At 46.4% G+C, this 16,808-nt stretch overlaps 1 protein-coding gene and 1 pseudogene across 1 annotated transcript in view; both read right to left on the bottom strand.

Moving 5' to 3' along the window:
- Gsr (glutathione-disulfide reductase) overlaps window positions 1-9,970 on the bottom strand; it is a 46,793-nt gene extending 36,823 nt beyond the window's left edge. Inside the window, exon 1 of the mRNA XM_070016243.1 lies at window positions 9,677-9,970. Within this exon, the coding sequence (XP_069872344.1) occupies window positions 9,677-9,970 (294 nt within the window). The remainder of the gene's footprint in view (window positions 1-9,676) is intronic.
- A 1,890-nt stretch (window positions 9,971-11,860) lies between these two features.
- Window positions 11,861-12,548, bottom strand: LOC138823112 (vesicle transport through interaction with t-SNAREs homolog 1B pseudogene; annotated as a pseudogene).
- Window positions 12,549-16,808: the final 4,260 nt, after the last annotated feature.

Below are 16,808 nucleotides of genomic sequence, written 5' to 3'. Positions count from 1 at the left end.
CGTAAGCAGCCATTTGTGCCTAACATTATGCAAGGTAAAGCACTATATAATCCAGGCTCTCCTGAAGCCTCCTTCTAGCCAGGGAGGTAGAGCTTAACCAAGGTACCATTTAAAGGGGCAATGACAAGTATCACTGCAGCCTCTAAAATCCCAGAGCACTGATCCAGAAGTCAGACAGAGAGGGTGGTGAAAACTGGGACCTAGGCAGGGTTGGGGATGTCAGAAAATGACATGTACCTCAGGGCCTGGGGACATGGTTTAAAGAAAGGCCATGACGCAGGGGCACTTGTGGCTCACACCTGTAATCCTAGCTACTCAGGAGGCTGAGATCTGAGGATCACGGTTTGAAGCCAGCCTTGACAAGCAGTAGTAGAGTGCTAGCCTTAAGCAAAAAGAATCTCAGGGACAGCAGCACCCTGGCCCAAGTTCAAGCCCGAGGAAAGGGCTCACACAAGAAAAAAGAAAAAAAAAAAGAAAAAAGAAAAGCAGTAACACCAAAATATCACTTGTCCCATTTAGGCAGCTCTTAGAAATAGGCCTTCAGGGGAGCCTGACAGTTTTAGAAACCAAGTTCCCAGCACATTGGAAGGGATGAATTCATATGTAATTACCTTCCAAGCTGAGGAAACAGGGGTAGAAAGCTATGCTCATTCCTTCCTCCGGTAGCTTCTTCTTCCCCCTAGCTAATGTGTGCCTGAGGTTTGCAGACAAGGACCCTGCGTCCACCAGTCTGGCTCTGGGCTCTCCCACTCAATGGCTGTAAGTGGCTAAATTTCTAATTCTGAGTGGTTTCCCACTACACATGATGGAATAGGAGATTTTGAGAAGATTAGCAATCATTTATAAACAGTGCTGATTTCGAATTTATCATTCACATATATATGCATTTATATATGAGTATACATATGCATATATGAATTCATCAACTTATTCTTTTAGTATACATAAGCACATAAATATGTGTGTATATATGTGTATGTGTGTGTGTGTGTGTATGTGTGTGTGTGTATCCTGGGTTCCTATTACGTGCAAGACACTGTTTTAATTGATACACCTCAGAATTGCATCTGCAGTCTCCTGGCTACCTGTGTGGGAAGAGAGGAGATAAATTCCCCAGGCAGCTTATCAGAAACACAGAACAACTGAGGACCAAGAAAACTTGCCTCCCAGGCTCTGTACTAGGTTTTCAGGGCCCTGGCTTCCCAGAGGTGCACACAGCTAGGAAACCCCAGGTGAAAGATACTTTTTTTTTCTTGTAAAGATGTTATATAGAGGGTTATAGCTACATCAACAAGGTAATGAGTACATTTTTTTGTTGGGCATTGTTGAAAGGTACTTTCTACCTGGCAAATTCTGACACAGAAACTCCAGCCTTCAGGTGAGCATTAACCAATAACAGCCAAATTTCTTGCACTCTTTTAGCTCAGTCTCTCTCCTGCCCACCTAAGGCTTGCCAGGCAGTCATTCTACCACTTGAGTTATTCATCTAGACCTTTAGCTTTAATCATTTTCAAGCAGGTTCTAACTTTCTGCCCATACCAGACTGGATGGTGATCCTCTTATTTACACTTCTTATCTAGCCAGAATGACAGGCACACATGTCAGCATGTCCAGCTTTTTTTTATTGGTTGAAATGGGGTCTTGAAAACTTTTTTCCTGAGCGGCCTCAAACCACAATCCTCTCAATCTCCACCTCCTGAAGTAGTTATGATTATAGGTGTAAACCACTAGGCCCGGTCTCAATCCCCCTTTCTACACTAATGATCCCTGTCTGAGGGCATTGGTGTTGTAAATGCTTCTACTTAGCGGTCCTGCCAGCACTGGCTCACAGTAAAGGCAGAGAACTCCTGAAGCAAAGGCAGAACATGTGAAGTGGGTGAAACTGGGGTCTTCACAATTTTTCCGAGGCTGGCCCTTTACCTTTCAATTCTAAGGGAATCATTTTGCATAGATAGTACTGGGGGAAAAAAAACAACTTTATTCATTTGCAACTGTACCTGCTGATCATGTAACCCGTGCTTTAGTAACAGAATTTCCTTCCTGTTTTCTCCAGTCCATCCTCCTACTAGAGTTGCCTATAGTTTCCTCTCACTGACTTCCTTTTTATACCCTAAAAATGAGTGCCAGGCCATATGAAGAAGGAACACTTTAAAAATATGCTAGTCAGCCAATGGTTCACACCTGTAAATCTAGCTACTCAGGAGGCTGAGATCTCAGGAGGATCGCAGTTCAAAGCCAGCCCAGGCAGGAATATCAGCAATCAAGTGGTAGAGCACTAGCCTTGAGCTGAAGAGCTCAGGGACAGCGCCCAGGCCTAGAGTTCAGACACACATACACACACAGACACACAGACACACAGACACAGACACAGACACAGACACAGACACACACACACACACACACACACACACACACACACACACACACACACACACACACACACACACACACACACAGAGCTATCTCTTAGAGAACAAAGTATTGGGGCTAGGAATGTGGTTTAGTGGTAGAGTGCTTGCCTAGCATGCATGAAGCCCTGGGTTTGATTCCTCAGTACCACATACAAAGAAAAAGCCAGAAGTGGCACTGTGGCTCAAGTATAGAGCAGAAAAATGCTCAGGTCAGTGCCCAGGCTCTAAGTTCAAGCCCAGGACTGGCAAAAAAAAAAAAAAAAAAAAAAAGAGAGAGAGAGAAAGAACAAGGCATTATGAATTCATCAACTCAAATGTAGGTAAACACATATATCCGTGTATTCAGATATATATATGCATTTACATATATATGTATATCTATGAATTAATCAACTCGTTCTTTTAGTATATGTATATAAATATGCATACATGTGTTTATGTATGTATGTATATATGTATGCATTCATACTGGTTCCATACTTTGTGCAAGAAATTGTTCTAAGGGCTTGGAAAATACTGGTGACCAGAACAGATAAAGATCCTGGGTCTTTGTAGCATGTCATCTGCTTTATGCCAAGAGTAATTAATATTAGATGTTGTTTGGGCATCAAGTAGTCCATATTAAACATTCAATATCCAAGACTTCATCTACAAACTCTTTTCATCTCAGGTAAAGGTTAGTCCAGAAGGTATCAAGCTCCAGAAGGAAGAAGGAAGGAAAAGAAGAACAATGAAAGGAAGTATTCTGTGCAAAGCAGAAACTAAAACAAGAAATAAACCCGAACCATTGCAGACAGATTCTAACGAAATTGGTTTTTGCTCAATATTTAGCTAAACAAAACATCAGATTAATTTCAACTTTTCAGTCCCAGCAATCATTCAGACTTAAATAATTATTACTCTGGGGGCTGGGAAGGTGGCTCAGTGGTAGAGCACTTGCCTTGCATGAATGAGGCCCTGGGTTCGATTCCTCAGCACCACATAAGCAAAAAAAAAAAAAAAAAAGCCAAAGTGGCACTGTGGCTCAAGTGGTAGAGCGCTAGCCTTGAGCTGAAGAGCTGAGGGACAGCGCCCAGGCCCAGAGTTCAGGCCCCACAACTGGACCCAAAACAAAAAACAAAAAAAACCAGAATTATTACTTTGGGATATCCAGGGAGATCCAAAAAAGAGCTCTGTGAGCCCAAATTCTCTGAGAATGTCTGATGCCTACTGCAGTGATATCTGGCCTGCTATCTCCTGTCCCTACTCCTCTCCTACAGAAACTGAAGGATGTGGGATTTCACATTCCATTTAATGTTTAAGGTTGTAATATCCAGTGGCCAATGGCCATTGGCCAAAAAGGCCTGTAATTGTGATTGGAAATCAACATCCAAATGCCAATGTTTATTAGTATTCCCCTGTAAGTATTTCCATATCAGTTCTTCAATTTCTGTAACAAAGCAGTTTGCTACTGCTTTTGCAAATTCTTCTAGGTGAGTCCTCCACCACTTGAGCCACATCCCTAGACCATTACAATTTCTTCCAACAAAAAGAAACTCTAAGGGTTTCAGTTCTTTTCCTGGCCCTGAAGATTCATAGTAGTTTCTGAGGCAGACTGCAAAGCAATATTGTACTAAGATCCTAAACAAAGTCAATGAGCCAAAGTTCAATAACAGAAGTTGCCTACTACCAACAAGCCCTGCCCTTTACAATCACTCCTTTATTTGGCACATATGAATATAGCTGGCCCTATTTTATGAAATTCCAAATCCTCAGAAAGAAATCAGAGTTGGTTTTTTCTTAAGGGACATCTACCATTACTGAAGGAACTAATGACAGGGCTCTCTAAATTAAGTTCCTTTTAGTAAGCTGCATTTAGAAATAAATGCACATTCAAGTGTTATCAGGATACAGATGTCACAATATCAAAGTATACACTATCACTGCCAAGTTGGGCTATGATTTGCATGTTGCTAATTATTTGCAAATTCTATGAAGCATAATCCACAGAGTAGCTCATTTCTCAAGCCCATCCTGTAGGTTCCTCCAGCTAGAATTGTGCAACACAAGTCATACTGACTTCGTGATCAAGTCTGTGCCACTCAATTGAGCATTCCCCCAACTCATTGGCAAGGACTACTGAACACTTTGGGAACCATCCCTCCTGCCCATGGTCAGCAAGAACAGGGAAGCAAGTGCTGCTGCAGGCCCTGAGGCAAAGGAGCAGCAACTCAAAGCTAACTTTTCCACAAGCTGATTTTTTCCAAGGTCTGCATGGGCAGAAAAATGAGCAACATACAAGAAGCTCCCATAGGCTCTAATTCACTTTGGCTTTGAGCAAGCTTTGCATTGTTCTTTAGCCTACATATGATAATGAGGAAAACACTGGATTTTTGCATTGGGGAAGATTTCTATGACTAAACTGGAACATTTTATATATTTTTCCAGCCTCAAAAATAATTTAGTTTCAGCTGGGCACCAGTAGCTCACGCCTGTAATCCTAGCTACTCCGGAGGCTGAGATCTGAGGCTGGTAGTTCAAAGCCAGCCAAAGCAGAACAGTCCCAGTGAGACTCATCTCCAAATAACCACTCAAAAACTAGAAGTGAAGCTGTGGTTTATAGTGGCACAGAGCTAGCCTTGAGCAAAAGAGCTCAGGGACAGCACACAGACTGACCTCACACAGACTGACCCACAACTGACCTCCCCCACTCACAAAAGATTAGTTTCAGAAGACAAGGGATTATTTTTAATGAAATTCTTTTTTTTGTTGTTATTGTCAGTCATGGGGCCTGAACTCTGGGACTGGGCACTGTCCCTAGCTCTTCAGCTGAAGGCTAACACTCTACCACTCGAGCCTCAGCCCCATTTCCGGCTTTTTCTTCTTATGTGGTGCTGAGGAATCGAACCCAGGGCCTCATGCATGCAAGGCAAGCACTCTACCACTGAGCCATCTTCCCAGCCTTTTAATGGAATTCTAAGGGAAAAGAGGTGTATGTGTGTATGTTACAGTACTGGGACTTGATCTCAGGGCTTGGGTGTTGTCCCTAAGCTTTTGTGTTCAAAGCTGGCACTTGAGCCACAACTTCACTTCCGGCTCTCTGGTGATTAATTGGAGATAGTCCCAGAAACTTTTCTGCCTGGGCTAGCTTTGAACCTCAATCCTGAGAGCTCGTTAGTAGCTAGGATTACAGGTGTGAGCTTACTGGTGCTGGGCCTCAATGCCTTTTTACTTTTTTAGTGCCAGTCCTGGGGCTTAAAGTGGCCAAGCTTATGTTATTACTCTCACTTTTTGGGGGTCACACTTCCAGTCTGCTAGCTAATGGAGATGAAATCTTATAAACTTCTCTGCCTGGGCTGACTTTAAATTGAGATCCTCTAGGTCTCATCCTCCTGAGTAGCTAGGATTACAGGCATGAGCTACCAGTGTCCAGCAAAGTCTAATCATTCTTTCTGTTGTTATTTTTGCTTTTTTCAGCCCTGGGACATTGAAATGCACTATTCTGAGGATAGAAATATCTGCTCTACTTGTCGCTACAATTTTAGCATCTAAAAAACTCAGCTGGCACACAGAAAATGTTTAGTAACATGAATGAAGAAAAACCACACACACACACACACACACACACACACACACACACACGCACGCACGCACGCACGCACGCACGCACGCACGCACGCACTACCTGAAAATGGCCACTGTGAAGGGAAGCCTCATTTGAACTTCTTATGAGAGTTCATAGCAACTGGCAAGATGTTTTCGGGCTGAAGGTGGAGCTCAGTGGTAAAGCTCTTGCCTCACATGTGCAAAGCGCTGGATTCCGCCCCTGCCCCCCGCACTGCAATAAACAAGATATGGTAATACATTTTACTTAGGAAAGAACTAGTTTGAGATTCTCTCTCTCTGTTTTTGAGACAAACTATTTATGTACCTCAGAGTGGCTTTGAACTAGAAATTCTGCTTTGGTTTGGGATTAGAGTGCTGAGATTACAGGCTGGACATCACCCTGTCCAGTGAGAGCTACTCTGACTTCTATCTGGCCTTCCCAGGGGATATCTCTCAATAGTATCATTTGTAAGATAGCATTTTTGGGGGGGAGACAGGGGTACGAGTAACTGGGCTTGAACTCGGGGCCCGCGCACTGTCCTGTCCCTGAGCTTCACTCAAGACTGGCATTCTATCGCCTGATCCATAGCTCTACTTCTGGCTTTTTGGTGGTTAAAGATGAGAGTTTTATGGACTTTCTTGTCTGGGCTGGCTTCCAACTGCAGTCCTCAGATCTCAGCTCCCTGAGTAGTTAGGATTACATACTTGTGGGCCACTGGAGCCTGGCTATAAGCTCACTTTTGTTGTATCATGAACTCAGGGCCTGGGCTCTGTCCCTGAGCCTCTATGGGCTTATAGCTAGTGGTCTACCACTTGAGACATAGTGCCACTTTTGGCTTTTTTCTGTATATGTGGTCTGAGGAATCGAACCTGGGGTTTCATGCATGCTAGGCACTCTATCACAGAGCCACATTCCCAGCCCAGGAAATCCATTTTTAAACCACAACCTACCCATCTGTTTCCTATCTCTATAGAGTAAGGAACACTCTGCTCTAATTTAAAAAAAAAAAAAATATATATATACATATATATATATAATATATATATATATATACATCCAAAAGAATTCATCTTCTAAAAGATAGTTCAAAAAGATATTCTCATTCCAGAACTCTTCCCTGATACCCAGGTGGAAGGGAGAATTCCATCTCTTCTCTGAACTATTTTAATTAGTTATTATCTTCAAAGATTAAGCTTAAGTATCTCACTTTGGGATTCATGGTCTATGTTTGGTCCAAGACATTGTAAATTCACTGAAGGAAGAGACTTCTGTTTTACATTATTTGTATTACTTTGTCACTGATGCAATACTAGACCTGAATATATGAACGAATAAAGTGATGGAGCTCAAAAGGCCTCAATTTTACATACATACTTGGAAATAACTGAACAAGAAGTTCATTATTTCAGACTAAGCACCAGTGGCTCACATCTGTAATTCTAGATACTCAGGAAACTTAGATCTGAGGATCAAGGTTTGAAGTCAGATGGAGGAGGAAAGTCTGTGAGACTATCATCTCTAATTAATCAGCAAAAAGCAGGAAGTAGAGCTGTGGTTCAAGTGTTACAATGTCAGCCTTGAATGAAATAGCTAATGGACAGCACCCACGCCCTGAATTCAAGCCCCGTATCTGGTGAGGGTGCACACACACTCATGCACACACAAAGTTCATTATTGTAACTACAGAATGGGAACAACATAAGTGGGGGCTGCACTCTAAAGGAAGTGCTTTACCATTTGAGCCACAGCCGTTTTACTTACTGGTTTGTTTTTCAGATAGGACTGTAAGCTCATTTTGCCCAGGCTGGCTTTGTACTTTGATCCTCCTAACTGCCTCCTCAGTAGCTAGGAGGTAACTGCAATCCAAAAGCTAAACACACATCTACCCATTGATTATAGCTTCTCTAAAATTTGATGCAAATCTATACTCTTCCTTGTAATTCACAAGCAAAAGCCCTAATGTAATGTCATTAGGGATTCCTCAAATGTTTAGCTGGAAATTAAAGCTGATGCTGGAATGTTGGGGATAGTAGCTTAGAGGCAGAGTGCTTGCCTAGGTAGCATGTTCAAGGCCTTGAGTTTGATCCTGAAGATGGAAAGAAAAAAGAAAGAAAGAAAGAAAGAAAGAAAAAGCAGCTGCTGCAGAACAGCTCTGAGCTGCCTTTGCCTGCTCTCAAAAGCAGTATTCCTGCGCTCACTAGGAACTAGAAACAGACTGCTGCTTCTTTATTAAAAGGAAGGAGGAAGACAGAAAACTAAAGAGGCCAAAGGAGAAAAGTGATCAGTGTTGTCACGTTGAGGGGAGGGTGTGCCGAGTGGCACTTTCAGTCCACCTTCTTCAGGCAGACTTCCAGTCTTTCTGGAATCAAGTGTCAAAGTACAAGTCAATAAGTAATAGATTTTTCCTTTTTCCTCATCCCCATGTTCATTTTGAACTCAAGGAAATAAAAAAGAACCCTTAACAATGGAGTGAGCAGACATCTCTAGTTCATGTCATAAATGGCTACTGAGCAAGGTACACAAACATTGGAACCTATCCTTGCCCCTGAGTTCCCAATTTAGTATATCTTCCATTGTACTTTATCAGTCGTGGGGCTTGAACTCCGGGCCTGGGCACTGTCCGAGCTTTTTCTGCTTAAGGCTAGCACTCTACCACTTTGTGCCACAGTGCGACTTCCATTTTTCTGGTGGTTAATTGGAGATGAGAGTCTCAGACTTTCCTTCACGTGCTGGCTTCCAACTTCGATCCTCGGATCTCTCAGCCTCCACAATACCTAGGATTACAGGTGTGAGCCACCTGTGCCTGACCCATTTAGTAATTTAAACACCAGTCTTCAAAGGAATTTACAGAACCTATCCCCAACCAATCCCAGGTTAGTCTTGGATTCAGTATCTTCATAGTCAGCATTCAGTACTTCACCCAAATCATGTGATAGAAAAAGGCCACAATATTAACATGGACACAAAACCTGTTTAAAAATGCCTAGTTTTCCAATCTCGGGATTTACCACCTTTTCTTTTCAGTATTAGAACAAGCAAAGCAAAAAAGCTCTTGAGAAGTCAGAACTTTGGTAAACCTATCAAGATCAACCTTCAGTTCCCATCACTGGCTGCAATTCAAGATCACCTGCTGGGCTTCCCAAAACCCGGGCTGCACCGCCGACCAATGAAGTCGGAAAACCTGGAGGAGAACCGAGGCGCTGCCCCTCAACTCTTGTGGCGACTGAGAATGTGCAGCCAAGCTGAGGACGACGGCTCTCAGTCCCTCTACCCTTGAAATGGACGCGAGAGGACCAGGCCCCCCTTCTTCCCAGCTCCCGCCGCCCCTTGTGCACTGCCTCTGGCAGTTTTCCCAGACGCAGCTCTGTGGATCTGCGTCCCCCCAGATGCAGCGAGGACTGAGTGTCCCACCTGGAGGAGAGGCCGGTGCAAGCGCTGCCTGCGGTTTAACAAGCTGGGCTTCCGTGACTAATGCACCTGCGCCGAGACCACGGGCTCCGAGCCGAAGGCCCCGAGAAGCACCTTCCACCCGCTGGCTCGAGAACCTTCCACGCGGCGTGGGCACGCGGCTAGCCACCACGCTGCGGGAGGGGGTGGCGGCGGGGCCGGGGGGGGCAGGGGGAGAGCGGGGCTGTGCAGGCGGCGCGGCGGGGGACCCCTCCCACCCCCCGGTACTCACGCAAGTGCCGCCCAGCTTGTGGCTCTCCACTATCGCGGCCCTGGCGCCCAGCTCCGCCGCCCGGCGCGCGCTGGCCAGTCCTCCCGAGCCGCCCCCGATCACCAGGTAGTCGAAGGAGGCCACGTCGCCGGGGGCCGGCGGCGGGTACTGCGGCTGCGGCTCCTGCTTGCACTCCATGGCGCGGGCGCGGGTGTGCGGGGCGCCGGTGGGCGCGGGCGCGAGCAGCGGGAAGCGGGTGGAGGCGCGCGCCACCCGCCGCAGGCTCGCGCTCAGCGCCCGAGGCAGCTGGGCCATGCGCGCGGAAGTGCGCGGCGGCGAGGGGGCGCGGCCGGGGCGGGCCCGGGGGCAGCGGGAGGGGGGCGCGGGGCGCGCGGGCGCAGCCTCACCGTGACTAAGCACCGGCCCGCGCGGGCAGGGGCGGGGCGGGGCGGCGGGCTCCCGGGGAGGAGGGGCCGAGCGGGCGGGTGGCCGTCTTTGGAGGCGCGTGGGGCGAGGCAGGGAAGCGGAACGGCGAGTCGGCTTTCGCCCAGCCTTGGGGCGCGGGCGGCCGCGCCATCCTGGCCGTGACTGGGCTCCCCGGGCCCCGCGGGCAGGGCCGAGGCGAGGCCGCGGGGCCCGGGGAGGCGCGTGGGGCCAGTCATTCCCGAACCGGAGCCGGCGGCCTCTCGGGGAAGGGAAATTGGCCCTCGGTAGTTGTGGAGGTGCGGGCCTCTTCCCAGTCCACCCGAGTCGCCGCCCGCAGCTACCCCTCTCCCGGAGCCGCGACCTCCTGGGCAACTGGGGTTCGGCCTTGGGTGCGCGCCCGGGCTCGGTGGCTGGGCTTCTTTTTTGTTCAAGGCTAGCGTTTAGGTGGCTAGTCTTTGGGGGTCTCCCGGACGCTCCTGCCCGTGCAGGATTTGAACTGCGATCCCATCTCAGCCTCCTGACACTGTAGGGCCTAGTGAGCTACTGGCGCCCAGCATGGCAATTTGCATTTCTAACACACTTTCTGCTGCCTTCAGATGATTCTTAATACCTCTAGTTTGAGAAACAGGGGGGAAAAAAGCCAAATAGTGATTTTTTTTTTGGTGTGATTTATACATAAAACTGGGGGACACAAAAGCATCTTCCCAGGCTGAAGTAATAGATGAGGGCTGCCTTTGAAATTTCCACCTATGCTCAGCTTTGAACTTGTGTCCTGATAAACCAAAATCACAGGACAGTACACAAGTCACAGGAGCACAAGGTTGAGCTCCCTTCAGGCAAGAACTGAAGGTTGGCCCCAGACCAGCCATGGCCAGTTGAGCACATTGAGGGCAATGGAAACTGCTGTACTGTATTAGAAGGAATGCTATTTTTTTTTAAAGCTTTTCACCCCTTATTAAAAGTAATGTGGAGACGGGTCCAGAGGCTCACATCTATAAACCTGTTCAGCAGGCTGAGATCTGAGGATCACAGTTCAAAACTAGCCCAGGCAGGAAAGTCCGTATCTAAGAAAGCTGGAAGTAGAGTAGTAGGCTCAAGTGATGGAGCGTCAGCCTTCAGTATAAAAGCTCAGGGACAACCCAGGCTCTGAGTTCAAATCCCTAGGACTGGCAAAGCAAGGAAGGAAGGCTATGCAAAGCAATTTAATATATTGTTAAATAATAAAAGAATATATGACATTTTGTTATTGTGATGGTAGTGGGGCTTGAACTTAGGGTCCTGCTTTTCACTCAAGGCTGGCACTCTACCACTTGAACCATGTCTTGACCACCAGTTCTGCTAGAGATAAGGATTTCAGGGACTTTCTGCCCTGGCTGGCTTTGATCCTCCATCTTCAGATCTCAGCCTTTTTTTTTTTTTTAATTTAGGTTATTTACGTGGAACTGAGGAATTGAATCCAGGACCTTATGCATACTAGGCAAGCACTCTCAGTAAGCCACACTTCCAGCCCCTCTCAGCCTTTTGAGTAGCTAGGATTACAGGTGTGAGCCACAAGTGTCCTGCTACGTGACCTTTATGACATTTTATTTTATTTTTTGAAGAAGACATAAACAGCATTTATTACCTTGGTATATCATAGTGGTCTTGTTGTTCCTTCACATTTAGGTGGTTTTGTCGCCCTCCCTCCTCCCAGTCTGGCAACACAGTACATCCTTGAATGATTAGCCTAACTCAGCAACATACTTATTTTCATATCCCTGACACCATTCATTCACAGGGTCAAAGTTCTGCCCACAGACACTGTCCAACAGGAAGTTCAATGCTTGCCAAAAGGCCTCCCAGGATGGCTCTCTCCAACAAGATGCCATGGAAAGCAGCAGCTTGTTGGTTGTTACTTTTCTGGACATTAAACGGAGAATCTTTCGTCTCCTACTCAAATTTTCATTTGTGTTTACCAATCTGTTCTTGGTACCTTCCAACTGCTCTCGTTGCTCCCCTTTCTATGATTTCTGAGCCAATCTGATCAGTCTCTGTGGCAATCCGATGAGAACACTCAAGACTTTGGGTGGCCTGTTCAGGCTCTCAGTGCCTTGTAGAAGCAATGCCCTCTGAGTGTGTAGCCGATTCATACGTTCATTTTCTATGGCATATGTGCCATCCTTTATGTCTCCTCGGCCCTCAGGTGTGGCTGTCAAAGGTGTAGGCCTCACCTCCCGATGGAGTTTGGCAAGGTCCTTCCGGTAGTTTCGTAGACATCATGGGGTTAGGGAAAGACAGGGTTGCATATCGTAGTTCTTCCTCCATCTCTGCTAGCGTTTCATTTCATCAAAATCTCTGATTAACTTCTTCTTCTCTTCGGTCCCGGCTGTCCCCAGCAGCCGCTCGGGCACAGCTCGTAGGTCTTCATGGAAGATCTCATGCAGCTTCTCAAAGTGCTCTGCTCGGAGGAAGCCGCCGACGTGGCCATAGTGCAGGGCGCGCTGGGGCAGCGGCTGCAGAGATGCCAGGCTCAGGGCCCACGCCTCGCCCAGCGGTCAGCCGCCCAGTCCCGCAGCCATTACTGCCGGCGCCGCCGTGACATTTTAAAATGGTTAACCAAGCCATGAACCGGTGGCTCAGACCTATAATCCTAGTTACTCAGGAGGCTGAGATCTGGGGATCACAGTTGAAAACCAGTTTGGGCTACGACTTTTAACTCCGATTAACCACCAGAAAAACCAAAAGTGGCTCTGTGGTTCAAGTGGTAGAGTGCTCGCCTTGAGCTGAAGAGCTGAGGGACAGTGCCCAGGCCCAGAGTTCAAGGCCCATGACTGACAAAAAATAAAAAAGTTAATTACTTAGGTACATAACATTCTAATATGTAAAAATTTTACTTACATATTATTTGGAAAAATGAGGAAAAAACAGCCGTGATTTCACCACGCTGAAATAATCATTTTTCCTTGTTAGCATGTGTCATGTCTCTTTCTTCCATTGGTTTCATTTCTAGAACGTTTTTGTTTGTCTTGGTGCTGGTCCTGGGGTTTGAACTACAGGCCTATGCATTGGCTCTGAGCTTTTGTGCTCATGGCTAGCTCTACCACTTGAGCCACAGCTCCACTTCCAGCTTTTTTGGTGGTTAATTGGAGATGTTCCTGCCGGGGTTGGCTATAAACTTCACTCCTCAAATCTCAGCTTTCTGATTAGTTAGGATTATATACATGAGTTACCAGCACCCAGTGACTTTTTTTTTTTCCACCAGTCCTGGGGCTTGAATTCAGGGGCTGGGCACTGACCTTGCACTTTCTTTTGCTCAAGGCTAGCACTCTACCACTTGAGCCACAGCACCACTTCTGGCTTTTTGTTTATGTGGTACTAAGGAATCGAACCCAGGACTTCATCATGCATGCTAGGCAAGCACTCTACCACTAAGCCACATTCCATGCCCTAATAGGGTTGTTTATTTGTTGTTTGGCTTTTTAAAATTTTTTTTTCTTTTTTGGTACCGGGGATCAAACCCATTATGTTGCACTAGTTAGGCAAGCACTTTGCCACTGAGCTACATCCCAGCTCGACTTGTTTTTAAACTGAGGGCTTCATACTTGCCAGGCAGATAATCTTATTACCTAAGCCATACTTCTAGCTCATTTTGCTTTCAGTATTTTTAAAATAGGGACTAATCTTGTGAATAGGTACTCATTTTGTGTCTAGGCAATGCTGGATCTCCATTAATGCTTCCCACACATCTGGAATGACAGGTACATACCACTGCACTCAGCTTTTTACTAGGGGAGATGTGATTTCATCAACTTTTACCTGGGTCCGCCTGTTGATTATGGTATGAGCCACCACACCAACCTAGTACTTTCTATTGCTTTTTTCCCTCAAGGTTAGTAATATACTAACTGAGTCACAGCTCCACTTCTGGCTTTTTTAATGGTTAATTGGAGATAAGACTGTCTTGCTTAGCAGGGCTGATTTTCAATCAAGATCTTCAGGTTTCAACCTCCTGGGTAGCTAGAACTGCAAATGTGAGCCATAGGCACCTGGCTATCACTTTTGTTATCTTTCCTTAAAAAGTGAAAGCTGGGTACCAGTGCCTCATACCTGTAATTCCATGTACTTGGGAGCCTAAGAACTAGAGAATCACAGTTCTTGAAAAGCCAAGCTGGGGCTAGGAATGTGGCTCAGTGGCTTGCTTAGCATGCATGAAGCCCTGAGTTCCATTCCTCAGTACCACATAAACAGAAAAAGTCAGAAGTAGCTCTGTGGGGGGCTGGGAAGATGGCTTAGTGGTAGAGCGCTTGCCTTGCCTGCCTGAGGCCCTGGGTTCAATTCCTCAGCACCACATAAGCAAAATGAAAAAAGCCAGAAGTGGCCCTGTGGCTCAAGTGGTAGAGAGCTAGCCTTGAGCTGAAGAGCTGAGGGACAGCGCCCAGGCCCAGAGTTTGGGCCCCACGACCGGACCAAAAAAAAATAAAAAAGAAGTAGCTATGTGGTTCAAGTGGTAGAATGCTAGCCTTGAGCAAAAGAAGCTCAGGGATGGTGTCCAGGCCCTGAGTATAAGCCCCACCACTAACAAAACAAACAAAACCATTTATAGGGGCAGAATAGCCTTTGTTTCCAAAGTTTCACTTTTGTGAGGGATGTGTGGAAGTACAGGTCATTTAATTTAGGGCCTCATACTTGCTAGGCAGTGTGGATTGAGATTCCCCTATTTATATTTGCAGTGTAGGTGCGATGACAAACATATACCATTACACCTAGGTATTCACTGAGATGAGGTCATGCTTTTTGTACAGGTTGGTCTTGAGCTTCAAATCTTCCAATCTCTGCCAGGCGCTGGTGGCTCACGCCTGTAATCCTAGCTACTCAGGAGGCTGAGATCTGAGGATCGAGGTTCAAAGCCAGCCTGGGCAGGAGAGACTGTGAGACGCCTATCTCCAATAAACCACCAGAAAACCGGAAGTGGGGCTGTAGCTCAAGTGGTAGAGTGTTCGCCTTGAGCTGAAGATCTAAGGGACAGCGCCCAGGTCCAGAGTTCAAGCCCCACGACTGACAAAAAAAAAAAAAAATATTCCAATCTCTGCCTCCATAGAACTCTGCCTACTAAGTATGTGGAATTACATGTGTGACCAACTGCTCCCAATCAAATAATCTATCTTTTTTGTTGTCAGTCATAGGGCTTGAACTCTGGGCCTGTGTGCTGTCCCTCAGCTTTTCAGCTCAAGGCTAGCGCTCTATCACTTGAGCCACAGTGACATTTCCAGTTTTCTGGTGGTTTATTGGGGAATAAGAGTCTCACAGAGGCCGGGTGCTGGTGGCTCATGCCTGTATTCCTAGCTACTCAGAAGGCTGAGATCTGAGGATCACATTCAAAGTCAGCCTTAGCAGGAAACTCTGTGAGACTCTTTTTTTTTTTTTTTTTTGGGTCCGGTCATGGGGCCTGAACTCTGGGCCTGGGTGCTATCCCTCAGCTCTTCAGCTCAAGGCTAGCGCTGTACCACTTGAGCCACAGCTCCACTTCCGGCTTTTTTTCTTTTTGCTTATGTGGTGCTGAGGAATCGAACCCAGGGCCTCATGCATGCAAGGCAAGCACTCTATCACTAAGCCACCTTCCCAGCCCCTCCGTGAGACTCTTATCTCCAATAAAGCACTAGAAAACCAGAAGTGGCGTTGTGGCTCAAGCCATAGAGCACTTACCTTGAGCTGAAGAGCACAAGGACAGCGCCCAAGCCCAGAGTTCAAGCCCCATGACGGACAAAAAAAAAAAAAAAAAGAGTCTCACAGACTTTCCTGATCAGGCTGGTTTGAACTGCAATCCTCAGATCTCAGTCTCCTGAGTAGCTAGGATTACTGGCATGAGCCACTGACGCCCAGCAATCTACCTTTTTTTATACATTAAAAATAGACTGAGCTGGGTGCTGTAATCCTAGCTAATAAGGAGGCTGAGATCTGAGGGTCACGGTTTGATGCCAGTTGGGGCAGGAAAGTCTGTGAAACTTTTTTTTTTTTTTGGCCAGTCCTGGGGCTTGAACTCAGGGCCTAGGCACTGTCCCTGAGCTTCTTCTTTTTTTTTTTTTTTGTAGTCTCACAGTCTCACAGTCTCTCCTGCCCGGGCTGGCTTTGAACCATGATCCTCAGATCTCAGCCTCCTGAGTAGCTAGGATTACAGGCGTGAGCCACCAGCGCCCGGCTTCTGAGCTTCTTTTTTGCTCAAGGCTAGCGCTCTATCACTTGAGTCACTTCTGACCTTATCTATGTATGTGATACTGAGGAATCAAACCCAGGGCTTCATGCATGCTAGGCAAGCACTGTACCACTAAGTCATATTCCCAGCCTCCATGAAACTCTTATCTCCAACCATTTGAAAACTGGAAGTAGTATCGTGCCCTAAAGTGGTAGAGTGCTAGCCTTGAATGGAAGAGCTCAGGGATAGCGCCCAGGCACTGAGTTCCAGCCATATCACTGACAAAAATAAATAAAAAAATAAAAATAAATAAAAAAAATCAGACTGAATAATCTGTGGTTCTTTTGGCACACTTTAATGGGTTTCATTAGGACACTTTTATACATGTATATATTTTGATCATATTCAACCCCCATTACATTCTTTTGTAGCACATGTTAAATTAGAAAAATGTGTTTTAAAAATGTTAGTAGCCAGGGCTGGGAAGGTGGCTCAGTGGTAGAGTGCTTGCCTCACATGCATGAGGCCCTGGGTTTGATTCCTCAGCACCATATAAGC

The sequence above is a fragment of the Dipodomys merriami genome, unplaced genomic scaffold, assembly GCF_024711535.1.
Source record: "Dipodomys merriami isolate MVZ:Mamm:240054 unplaced genomic scaffold, mDipMer1.0.p SCAF_12, whole genome shotgun sequence".
Lineage (NCBI taxonomy): Eukaryota > Metazoa > Chordata > Mammalia > Rodentia > Heteromyidae > Dipodomys > Dipodomys merriami.
This window is presented reverse-complemented; position numbering and strand designations above follow the sequence as displayed.